This window comes from Manduca sexta, chromosome 18 (assembly GCF_014839805.1).
Source record: "Manduca sexta isolate Smith_Timp_Sample1 chromosome 18, JHU_Msex_v1.0, whole genome shotgun sequence".
NCBI lineage: Eukaryota > Metazoa > Arthropoda > Insecta > Lepidoptera > Sphingidae > Manduca > Manduca sexta.
This window is the reverse complement of record NC_051132.1, coordinates 961408-975172: the sequence shown is the minus strand read 5'-3', so window position 1 is coordinate 975172 and position 13765 is coordinate 961408. Positions and strand designations below refer to the sequence as shown.

The following is a 13765-nucleotide window of genomic DNA, read 5'->3' as shown; positions in this document are numbered from 1 at the left end:
TATATTGACGCATCAACACAAACACCCGAATAATTAACGTTGGAGCGGGTCGTTACCCCAACCGCTCTATAACCATAATAAAAACATGGTATACGAGCCGTAGGTATGTCGTAGTCGTAGCGTACCGGCGCGCCGTAGCGGGCGGGGTCTACGGCTACGCAGGGCGGCGTAGTACTCTGTGTTGCCAGGTTAATGATGCTTTTTACCGAAATTGTTTGTATGGAAAAAGTAATTCCTATCGTTGTTAGTGAAAACCCATATTATAATTTTTAGAATCGACATCAGCAATAGTACAGTTTACAGAGTCCAAAATGTTCGTAACAAGTAAACTAACTGTTAATATAAAAAGGTACTTTTTACATTTACGAAACGGATAAGTCACTTACCTAATGGTTTCATGTTTTTCATTACTCCATATATAATAATAACGTTACCTAAACCTCAAAAAAAAAAACAAACTATTAATAACCTCGATCTGTGTTTGCCACCTTATATCATACATATTTTATTTCATGTAAAGACTACAATTTACTACAACAGTAGATTTTTATCTCTAGATAACAGTTCAGTGAAATGCAATGATATAAAGTATCCAAAATTTACAAATTATATAACATATAATTAATAGATTGATTTGCCTTGAGGGATGCCGAATTGGTTGTAGAATGTAGATACTGTCAACCGATGAACAACTAATTGATTTCTTTCACAAAGAGATCTTATATATAAAATATTTTAGATCAGTTAAAAAAACTGTTACCGCTGCTAAAGCACAGAAATAATACACAAATTAATAGCTTTCGATAAACATACATATAGTGCAAATAAATACACACAATAATAGGTAGTAGATCTAAATTGTAGTAAATTTTTACCCTGTTTGTACTGGCTAATATCAGTTTCTCAAAAAAAAAACCATCGTTTTGCCAAACATGAACAACGCAATCATAGTTTCTATTAGAATATATTAGGTATTTAATTAAAAGTATATAATGTATTTTATTCACCAAATTGAAATTTGAACTAATTGAAGGAACTCTATTCAAATTTGATATTTCACAAGTATAGGCAAGATCGCTGACCTTTCCCGATTGGTGTGATGGCCTCAGACCTATTAAGATAGCATAAAAGGCTCCTACGCATTAGACATGTTACTTCTAATATTATACTATGCACATATGTGTGAAGTGCGTTTGATGGTTTGAGCTTTATTCAACAATGAAGCAAAACGCATTCATCGTTTATACACAGGGATAGATTAAGTGACCGACTTTTATCTCCGAAATTTACATGGTGCATATGGTAGGTACTATGTATTCCGGAATAAAATGTTTGTATAAGAAGGCACGAGCAAAAGGTAACAAGCTGTTAACACTACGAACTAATGTGTAGATTCTTTAATCGAATGAATCCACAACTTCTATTATAAGAACTTTAAAATAATAAAAAAACAATTAAATGAGTACTAACACCAATATATTTATAGTTTCTGCATAAGACTGGTAGCGCAATCTATTCATAACGTAATAAAATAGCAGTAAATTTATTTGTTTTCGTTTCAATTGTAATGACTGAATTGAAAGCTAATTTCACTATTATGTTAATTAAAGCATCTTTATTGGTTTGCTCTTATTAAGGATCTAGAGCACGATATGGCCATAGCCTTGTTAAGTTGTAGGTTAAGGCTACTAATAGGGGTTGCTATGGAAATATGTTCATTTATCAAAAACTAGAAGCAAATCTGCCTTATGCCGTCGCCTACTAACGCACATTGTACAATCTATAAACATTGATAAACCCAAAATGCAATATCATTACACGTCCACCACAATACGGTAACGAAAGAAGGATATATTTCTATACCAACAGCAAAAACTTCCTTAAAATTGGGGAAAATTTCCCCTTAAAACGCGGCGCTCTACCAAACCGCTTAGTCCCACACGAGCCGCGACGCGGCGAGCGCGCACCGCGCTTTACACATAACAATACTAAAAAAAAGTAATTTTAAATACATAATTATTTATACCATAAACATTCTTAAATATCATACCGACATGTTCATATAAAAATCAATATTAAAAACCGTAAAAATTTCGCGTAAATACCTTTGTAAATCCAACCGCGATTGACACTCGATAGTAGATTGATTTTTCTCCGGTCCGTAGTGAATGCAATGCGTTATGGTTTTTCGGATTAGTATTAAGGGTGAAAGGGTGTACAAGTGTCTCGAGAGGGGGTCGGCAGTGACGTGATCGATTAAACAGCTTCAAACGGCGGCGGCTTAGTGCGAGCTTTTTGAGAGCTTTACCAACTCTACATTGATTTTTGCGGCACTTGAACGACTATGATTTTGTAATACAAAAAGATTTGGGTTTTTTAAGCTTCCGATAAGAAATGATGTTACATAAATTTACAAAGTTACAAAGAAGAAATATACTTCCATAGAAATATAAGTTAGTTATTTGTGTTTAATTAATGTAAGTGTTGGGTAACCATTTCTTCATTACGTTAAGTGCAAGTAGCAAAACCATAATCATGTCCGTTACGGATTAAAACGGTTATAATATAGCAGAATACTATCTTTGTACGTACTCCATATCCAACTAATGTAGTGATAGGAATATTTTATCCGAATTACCGATACTCAAAATATGTTACTTATCGCCAAATAAAGATTGGTAGACTCTATAGTGTTTCAAGATTTTTGCATAATATATTTTAAGACTATATTAATTTGAGGATGGTTATCACACTATAATTATTGTGTTTTTAGTCAACAATTTATACTTTTATGTAGTTCAATATGAAATTTTAATGGTGAAAATTTGAAGAATTTGTTATACATCTACAAGCCGCTTGAGGAGCGCAACTGTTATCTCAAGTCATCATTTTAATATTTGTATTAACAACACTGTGTCATGAGGCCCACCCCTTTCTTGTTTGTGACGAAAAATTCTGTCTCTCATTCTAAGATAGAGAGGCGTCTTTACGAATGTTGTAGAGCAAAAATCTATGATTGGTATGTACAGTTAGAATAAAAACTAGATAATCCATATTGATATAAATTCGAAAGATTCTGGCTAAGTTACTGAACTTGTATTGATGAAATTTAGTACAGAGTAAACTTGAACCTAGACTAATTTTTGATATTGGCTACAATCCTACAACGCAAACAAAATCAAGCACAACATACACGGACAGAAAATAATATTTTTGACTAGATTTTGCTCGTAGCTTTGCCCCCTGGAATTGGGTTTGTGAACAATATATAAAAGTAATTCCTTTCTTCCTGTTCAAGTTTCTCTCAAAGCTTTGTTTAGAGGTTCAACATTTGAGAGAATATCAGACAGAGACAGGCTTTTTAGCAGTCATAATATTAACATGGATTTTAGAACAAAATAGAGCAGATGCTAATGTAGTGTTGGTAGATTTATATCGATATATAAAACCATCGCAAGATAATCTTAATTATACGTGACCTTAAAGTAACATTATACAATATTATAATTACCTCGCTCTTTACAATACATACTTTCATATACACTTGACATTAAACGGAATGTCCGGTGCGGAGGTCGTCCTTACTAATATTAATGCTGGTGTGTTTCTTTGCCCTTTGAATAAATTAATAAAAAAATATATTTACGTTATACAGTTTGCTTATAGAGCCCAAACTTGGCTTAAATGTCTGATTCTTGGGTGCTTACATTACAATTACTATGATGGAAAAAGCCTCAGTTAACAATAGCATTATAATTGATATGTAGATAAAGAAAAGATTGAATTAGATTTTTTTGCATATATTTAATGATTCGGATAGCTGTGGTGAAAGGTGATATTTTCTGAAAAGAAACCCGACACAACATAAAGTACTAATACGCATAAATGCGGTCTACAAATTGTTCTCATGATAATTAGATTCTACATAAAAGGAAGCCAGCTGAAATCGGGTTATGTGGAGTCTTCGCTACTGTCGGATAATATTATATGCTATTTTTAATACGGTAACATGCGCCATGTGAGATTATTTGGAAAAATAATTATTCATTCGGACAGAGACGCGGGCAAACTCTAACCGTTTCTAAAACCTTTTGGAATAATACACACAATGGTTTTATTTAATTAAAATATGTGTTTAAAGGGGAACTTAATAAAAGGACATCGGTGAATCTAGACTGGTGCTAAAGAGTTGAAATGGATTTATATTAAAAAGTTAATCAGTATGTGGTTATTTTGTATATCTTTAGGTTCTAGGCTATTTGATAGGCCTGTATCAAGCTCCTCAGCTTGTGATGGTAGGTATCTCTTAAATGAGCACTTGTTTTTACCTTTGTTCGATAAAGCAGTTATACAAATTGATTCCAACGCGATTGCTTGGATAGTTTGTCTGTAATCCAATCATTATCTTTACCTTTAGCGAGTCTTTATGTCAATCCGTTTAAAACCGATTAAATAGAGGCTGTTCCTGGAACTCGGCACACTTACGTTCGCGTTTATAACAGGAACATCTAACCGGGATTTTCTTCTAAAAGATCCTTTAGGATCTAAAGAGCTTTGACGGGTCAAAAGTTCAATCATTATAACTAAGCTAGATCATTTTTACAATATGCTTATCGCTTAATAATCGACTTTAAGTATTACGGTACGACTGCAGTATTGAGATATCGTGTTTAATATCCGGGTCGGTCAGTGACTTTGGGTTTTTCCACTCAGTATCAGTCTGGAGTCTGAATTTTGTGCCCAAAATGGCGGTAGGCTCTCCCCTGCCAAATCATGAGACGGAATACACACGGCGGAAGGTAGTTGCAACATGCGCCTCTGACTACTCCTTTGGGGCTAAAAAGCGTGTGTGTTATCAAACCGCACCTCATATTGGAGTAGGATAAGGTCAAATAGACGAAGGAATACATAATCATATTCTAACGTTGTACAAGCCATTACCACAAACACATGACGTAAGTACTTGTATACATTGAATTCGACAACCTTGGCATCCATTTTGCGGATGCAAAATGACTCGTTGGTGAAAGTGAACGGTATGGTAATTTGTACTCTATCCACAACACTAAGCAGTAACGGCTGATATTCCACTACTCTCGTGACCCTGGATCTGTTTCACAATCTTCAAATGTTATCCTAAAATTAATGGTAATATAAGCGACGATAGCCTAATTGGTTGTGGAACGGACTGCCGAGACGAATGTCCCCAGGTTCAAATACCAAGGGCACATACCTTTATTTTTCTAAAAAAAAATATGTGTGTATTCTTTGTGAATTATCGCTTGCTTTGACGGTGAAGGAAAACATTGTGAGGAAACCTGCATACCTGAGAAGTTCTCTATACGAATTTCGAAGGTGTCTGAAGTCTATCAATCCGCACTAGGCCAGCGTGGTGGACTAAGGCCTAATCCCTCTTAGTAGTAGAGGAGGCCCGTGCCCAACAGTGGGACAGTATATAATACAGGCTGATATTACTATTATTATAATGGTAATATGGTTTAGATTAGCAAGAAAACTGGAAGTGGACTTCTGCAAGCAATTAACCGTGTAAACAACCACGACGAGCCGACTTCCTTCTTGCAGGACTTGCGTCGCATGTGTACATTATTGTAATATTGCTGCAAGAACTTGCTAGTCTAAATGTAGCGTTATACAGTTACTATAATATAGTTTAGTTGCAACAGCATCGTAAGCACCAATAAATTGTACCAGGATAGGACTCTTGATTTCTATTTATCTGGGTGGATAGATGATAGTGTGACTTTATTTGATCTTCCTATATTGTATTTGACGAGTAGACGTCGCGACGTGACAGGCGCTTAGGCAAATAGGGAATCTCGTACGCGAGGGTTTGTCTCATGTTTATTTCTGCTAGCAGTGTGCTATCAATGTTGTGTCCCCGTTTGAAGGACATTGTGAAGTGTAGCCCATTTTGCAATATATCATAAAGTTAAAAATGTATGTTGTAATTTGTCTATTACTATCTATAAGAAATGTGGTACTTATAATTTGGCCCGGGGTCACCACTATCACATTAGAGTTCCCTGCTGCTTCGTACCTCGGTGATATGATTTTCCCCGTAAAATACATCAACACGCTATAACTTGGAATCTTGTGCAAATTGTCTTGTAAAGCCCAGACAGTGTTGCTCGACCGTAGAATAGAATCCAGGACCTAGTTCAGCTATCAAACTAAGGAGACGTCACCTCATTTCTACAAAACCCACCTAAATTATTTTGGAAGTGACCTTTGTTAATTTCGTACTACGTCATGTGGATCTCCGCTGCGTGGGCACGGCCGAGCGTGGGCTAGAGTTCAAATAACTGGACACCCACCTGGAAAATATCAAGTTCATTGATGCATAAGTTGTGGTATTTAACTTTCGGCAGATGTGGAGTTGGGAATTGAGATATGATTTCTTATGTTTACGCGAATGTCAGACATTAAAATAAAACTATTTTGCGGATTTTATCGTGGTTTTTATATTATAATTTTCTCCCCGTTTTGAAGACTTTGCAACCTTCGTGGTCACGAGGGGGACTGAGGTGTTCGTCATCCGAAAAGTCAAAATTATAATATTTTCCTACATGTTATAATTATACAGTTTTGTTATTTAAATTTAGCTGTTGACGGTTTGATTGTGATATTTATTTATTTATATATTGAAGTCTTGTTGCTTTAATCCTTTCTCGGGACGAATACCGGCTGACGGTAAATGTAAGAATGTTAACCCTGAACACGGTCTATTTGCCAAATATCATTCAAAATATTCCAGGGTTTCTGCGTTGTTTTTCAATTTGAAGGTATTGCTACTACATACATATATATTGATAGACGTGGCAATTGTACTAAGACTAGTGATTTGTTTGTCTCGTTTAGTCGTGTAGTTATACCTGGGAACCAACTTCAACACACTCGTGGTGGAACCTACACTTAGATAAAAAAATATTTGGGTGGCTCACAGCTGTCAATAACCAACTAACATGACGAAATGAATACAACGTATAAGCCAATTACGAGGCACCACAGATAGTTTTTAACATTACCTAATTCTATAGTCTTGAAATCATAAAAATAAGTTATTAAAAGTCTACTAAGTTTACTAGTAAAATATTCCCAACGACGTGATAGCATGCTCAAGTTGTTTGCTATTATATTATTAAAGAAAAATCTGTATCTACAGCATCTATATTTTATTAACTTCCTGGCAACGAACTGAGAAAATATAACAGAATACATGATATTAGACAGTGTGCATTAACCTTTAAATATATTTTTATGTTTTTAAAGTTGTGAGTTATTTTCATGCATGTGCCTGAAATGTGTGGGTGTTAGTTTTAAATTTAGAATTGTTTGTGCAATTTTGTTTTCTTTTACTTAATTTGTTTTTTCGCCAAAATAACGTGCCAGTTGTTATTCAATACTTATGTATTTATACCTCGTTTTAAATAGTTATGCCTGTTAGCTTTTTTAAAATTCATTTAATACTTTGTATTTAATAACGTAAAAATTACATCTTAATATTCATGTTAAATTACAAAATCGGGGAGTAAATTCAAATATTAATTAAAATGTACTAACTTTTGAGAAGATAATTCGCCCGCACTTTTGAAATAATTTACAAAAAGAACTATAGAAATTGTAATTAAAATTGAAAAAATAAAGCTAAATATGTTTTAAAAAAAGTTTTTATATACATATTTTTTTTATACACACTTAGCAAAGTTCGACACATCTAGACCAGTGCAATTTTTAAAAAATACATGATCAATAACCGGAATATTTTTTATTAATTACAAATATTTTTAGACTTTAATGAATTAATTATGAAATGGCAACGCACCTGTCTGTCAAACACTCCGGGGTCAAAGACTGGGAACTATGTCAAAATATTATAATGATGCTGATGTCGCGGGCAAATTGTACGGTCAGGTATTTTATACAATGTCTAGACGAAATAATTTATTCCGAGTTTGCAGTCTGGCGATGCATGTCTACTGTTTTATCTTGTATATGGAAGATAAAATTTAGAAAAATTTCATATTTTCTTGTTGAAGACAAACTTTATTTCACGTAGGTATATCACGTGTTCTCAAAGCCAGACTATATTTTGTCATATAATAAAATTATTCAAAAAATAATTAATTAAATGTAATAAAAAGTGCGTTCTTAAAAACATAAAATGCTTTCTTCAATTTTTCAAAAAAAAAAAACAACCTTAAATTTTTGTACGTTGAATCTTCAAATACTTGTAAAAATATCTGATTCTACAATTCGACCGTAACATAAACTAGGAGGTTGCAAAACATATCGTAACAGCTTCCATGGCGTGGCCTCAGTTCGCGTCCATTGATGGTTCGCGACTCACATACTCAAGTTTTATTGCAGCAAACCTACACTATACATACCGCAACGGCGACAATAATAGTTTAAGTAAATAAGTGTATATCAGTGAAAGTCTCTAAACAAATGTGACGTAAAGTGTGTTTTTATAAAGTGAAAGTGCGCCGAATTAGTGCCGACGCAGCCGCTCGACCGCACGCTCCGGTCCGAGAACTGGCGGGAAAAAAGTGATTTAAAAAAAAGTGCCGACGTGACGTGAACTGGCCTTTGCGGATTAAAAAAGTTTAAAATTCGAGTTTAACACTGGTCATCACAGTTGGAGCGGAATCAAAAAGAATAACTGTCAAGGCTGCAAGGAGTTGGAAGGCTGTATATAATATAGGGGATAAAACCGCCCCCGGCGTTCGGCCAATGGCGGGGAGGGTGCCGCCCTCGCGCGGCGTCGCGCCACACGTCGGCGTCGCGTTGCTCCTGCTGCTCGCAGTTGGTAAGACTATTTTATTCCTTTAACGGCTTCCTTTGCATTTTATTCGGTATAGGCAACATGAGAATGTTCAACACCGGGTTACGACTGCAAATGTGAAAAGTGTATTGGGATACATCTTCGAAATAAGATTTCTGTAACAGACTACATGAACCAGACTGGCTTGAATGTTATTTCTGAGAATGACTGCTCTATTAGCGTTTTATTTAATTCTACCATCTATAGAATTTTAGTATGGTTCTGTTTACAAAAAATACGTAACTTATCCATTATGCTGTCTGTTTTATACCTAATATGGAAGTTTTATGGATGCCAGTTTTGTATGTTGTCTTTGACATCATATTTTATTATTATCAGAGCTAAGCTACTAGAGTTTATGCACTTTAACTAGATATTGATGAATTTACTAACTCTTTGCATCTGATCAGGTTAAATTGTGTTATACAAAAAATACTAAGTAGCTGAGTGGCTATACTGGATTTTGGCACAACATATCTACGTATCAAAAACTTTACGAGCCTAAACTTATGAAGCTGACTCATGCCGGAATAAATCAATAAACGATGAAAACAAAACTTGGTTAGCAAAAAATACTGTATTGTATAAATTTAGAACTCGAGTTAGAAAGCTCTACGTGAAGTATTGAATCAAATATATTTATTCTGTTGTATCATTTTTATACTAAAAGTATTAGCTTTTGTTAAAAAACTTTTCCTAGTTGAAGACCTTTGCCAGAACAAACTTCCCGTTCTGTCGTTTTTTGGCATAAAACATGGTCTACCTATGAATTCAGGAACTGGTCCATGTATGGCCAATTTCATCATCATTCAGCAGTCCGCTTCTAATATACACAATCTTGTAAACCTTGGAAAGTCTAAACATCTTCACAAACCATCATTTGTGATACTGGTATGAAGTCCATAGTATATAGAAAACTTAAATTAATAATAAATCTGGAAATCTTTGGGGGAGGCCCATGTTCAGAGGATATCCTGCGCTGATGATGATGAAATAAGTGGGTAAGTATCCAGATATTTGCAATCTGGTACAATTCTATTGAATGCTTCATATATTTGATTAAAAAAACATCTAACCTCGGCTTCTTACACATTGATCACTGCAGTTTTCTCATGAATGGTCCATCTCAGGGCGAAATTAGTTTTAAAACCTGTTCTCATTGATAACTAAGCTACAAGTTTGATCCAATCAATCTTCTGCAAGTAGGATAAGGTCGTGTCTCAGCACTCGTTATGTACTAAGTTATGTGGGGCATACTCGAGGATATCTAGATCACGCTTTAACATCTAGCACAGTTTCCGATCTTTAACCAACTTAATACATAGATGCAATATAATATGAAGGTTTATGAAGATGACTAGACGCTTGTTAGGGAGAGCAACTGCTAAATGGATTTGGATGAAATTTAGCACATAAAAGTTTTGAGTAATAAATAATGATGACTAAGAGAAACCAGAAAGGCCAGAAAAAGGAAAGATTTTTTATTCGAGCAAAAAAGAGACTTTTAAGCAAAGCTGTGATTCAAAGTTAATATTGTATTTAGTATTTGTACACGGTAAAAGATTAATCACTTGCGGAGATGATTGGTATGCATAAAAATTATATTACCCATGAAATAATATTTTCATTTTTACCAGATGATTATATTATGAAGACACAATTATGATCTGATTCTGACTAGCGTTTGACACTAAAATTAGCCATTATTTTATAATATTTAGTGATTATCCTGGCTGTACTTTAGTGACGAAAGGTCCATAATATCCAGTTCCTGCCGGCTTTCCTTTAGGTAGAATTTTTTAGAATCTAATTATCATTGAATGATTTGCAGCCCGCGTTCATGCATGTTAGTACTTATATGTTGTATCGGCTTCACTTTCGGAAAATTTCACCTTTCGCTACAGATGGACTAAACAGTTTTATTTTAAGCTTACCTTGTAAATAGTATATACCCTCATAGGGAACGTGTAGACCAAATCACTTACATTATTTCAAGCTACTGAATTCTTTTTTATTTTAGTTATCCTGATTTTATTAACACAGTATTTGAGTGTCATTTTATTGGGTTTAATGTAGTGTTTACAAAGTTCACGGCCGACCGAACTAAATATCAAAAATGATTTATGAAATCAACTTTCGAATTTTGAATTATCAACTAATCCGTCTAGATGGGAGGTGTAGACAATATCAATACATAAATATTGATTTATTGCAAATGGCATAAAACGAAATATTATCAATTACAGACTGTTTTGACTTGACTGTTTTGTGTAAAACAAACGCATATCACGCCTTTATCCCCAAAGAAGTAGGTTGAGGTGCACCTAATTTTTGCGTAAATTATACCGGTATTGCATAGTAGACCGTAAGTAAGAAAATAACACATAAAAGTTATGGAATTTGGGTTTCCCACAAAGAGTATTCGTCGAGAAAAAACTTTCCTATCAGCATTTCTTCATATCATTTGATATTCGGACCAATATGAACACACCTTACATACCGTATTGTGAAATATTAATAAAGTGTGTTCTCCGCATTAGATGTTCCAGATACGTTCTAGTTCAAAGCGCCTTAAGCTATCTTTCTCCTTGGAACTGTTCTGTAATAACTTCTCGAACTAGTTTCAAGTCCTTGTACTAGATTCTACCATTCTTCTGGTAACTTAATGCTCTTATCACATAGCTAATTGCGAGTGAATTTATTCTAGACAACGGGATTTAAAATAATTTGTAATTGAATAAAAGGGTTTTTGTACAAGACTACAAAATGACGTAAGAAAATCAAAGATGTTGGGCACCCGCGATGTATTCGATGCGCGTCTTCTGCGAATTTGCTTTGTCGCAATGAAACAGGTCGCAAACTATAACACCAGTGTCATAGGTCACTAAAGGGAACCATTATAATCACTGTAGCATTACCTTTTATTGAACAATGAATACATATACACAAAATTTTACTTCAAGATCAATTCGGACTTCGGCTCTGGGAATCTTTTCTATCTTCTTCAATCCCAGCCATTACTGCTATGCCCTCTAATCCAAATAAAACTGTCATAATTAAAATTCCATTAAATTATACTTGAAAGGATAAAAATACGACTTCGTAATCTAACTGAATCCGCCTGACCACAGAGCGAAAGAGCTTTATGGCGATGCAAAAATATTCGTTTCACATTAAATTACGAAATAACCGGGACAAAGTTAAACTGAGTTACAGAGGTTGACTCTGAACCGTTTTTATTTACATTCGAATTTTTACGGGATTTAGTTAGTCCGGCCCGTGACCATGTAAGCGCCAGTCTTCGAAACGTCGAGAGAAAATTATAGTATTAAAAACTACGATAAAATCCGTAAATAGTTATATTTGAAGACATTCGCGTAAATATAAGGAATCATTGTGATTTAGTTACTTTAATTTGTCCACGTCTTTCAATATCGCATATCTTTGTTCCTACTGTATTTTGTCTTTTAACTTTTAGCTCCTAAGGTTTTAGAGAGACTATTTATACATGGCAGTGGCAAAGGTTCATATAACCTGATTCGTGTCAGCATCCCTTTATGTAGAATTTATGTAGAATCTAATTATCATTAGAACGATTTACAGGCCGCATTTATGCATATTAGTACCTTTATGTCGAGTGTGGTTCTCATTCGAAAAATTCCACCTTTCGCCACTGGTACGTGGATTCTAGTTAAAGGATAAAAAATATAGGACAATTCTAAGAATGAATAATGTTTTAAACATTTGCACAAGTCGAGTACAGTGGTAAAATCTAAACTACTTGAGGATCTAGTCAAAACCGGTATTCTTTTATTGGTAAAAAAGCCCATCAAGTTGCTTTGACCAGAGTGATTTGATCTCTAAAGTCGTGAATTTGGGAAGATTATAGCCCAGCTATATGATAGTTACGGATTAGATGCCAAAAAAATAACACACTAACAAACACAAACTATAAATAATCCTAACTAGAATAATACTTTTTTTGTTGATGATAAAATTAAAATGTTTCTTAGTAAGAATTTGATTAAGTAACGGTTATATTTTTTATATATCTTAATGATTTGCATTTCAAGTTTGACGAGATAATTTTGGATAAAAAGAATTCAAATCTACTCGAATCCACTCACCAGTTATTACTGATGATAGTTTTGCTAAAAGTAATAAAAAAAGAAACTATAAATATGGAATCTTGTTAAATGTATTTTTTTTTACTTTTTAGTAAGAATTACTTATATAATTTTCGCAATATAAATAATTTACAGAAAAAGAATTAAACCACTAACTCTATTATTACAATTAAAAAAAAACAAACAAACCAACATGGCTATAATATATCGTTTATTTTTAATGGTTGTTTCCATTGGTACTAGGTAACAAAAAAGCAATATAAAGCACAATGATGGACAAACAGAAATATATACATTTCAAAAGATCTTTTCAATTCTATATAATCCGATCAAGTTTCTTACGTCACACTTCTAAATAATGCTTATCCTCCAAATAACCTTATGTTGTAGTTCAATGCAAAATCTGCTATTTCGATAAACGTCTATGCTTAATGTTTGTTGACGTCATACTCCTACCCTTATACCACGATAGGTTTCTCGTATCGTGACAAGGTAATGTGATTACTGTAACGTTGATAATAATAAAATGAATGGTAAATAATTATTTTGGCCAGCAAGAAATTACGTCCTACAAAGACCGTGAAAAACTATGTGTATCTTGGTTGGTATAGTGTCGCTATTATAGTTATTATCCATAAAAAAATCTTTCTTCGTAAAAGTGTTTTTTTTTTACAAGAGGCCAACAAGCACCGTACGTATCACCTGATAGTAAGTGATCGTCGCCCATAGAGATTATATTACTAGAGAAAACATTAAATCGATAATGAAATTAATTATTACTTACGACACGTAA

The 13765-nt window shown here is 34.0% G+C and overlaps 1 protein-coding gene across 3 annotated transcripts in view; it reads left to right on the top strand.

The window, feature by feature from the left end:
- Positions 1–1941: 1941 nt before the first annotated feature.
- The window catches only part of LOC115447791 (protein Skeletor, isoforms B/C), a 37662-nt gene continuing 25838 nt past the window's right edge, over positions 1942–13765 (top strand). The window contains exons 1-2 of one of the 3 annotated variants that reach the window (XM_037440078.1): positions 1942–1998; positions 8389–8830. In XM_037440078.1, coding sequence (XP_037295975.1) covers positions 8755–8830 — 76 coding nt within the window. In that variant the 5' untranslated portion in view covers positions 1942–1998; positions 8389–8754. Of the gene's footprint in view, positions 1999–8339; positions 8831–13765 lie in introns of those variants that run through there. The other 2 variants (XM_037440080.1, XM_030175022.2) reach the window with 2 other exon arrangements.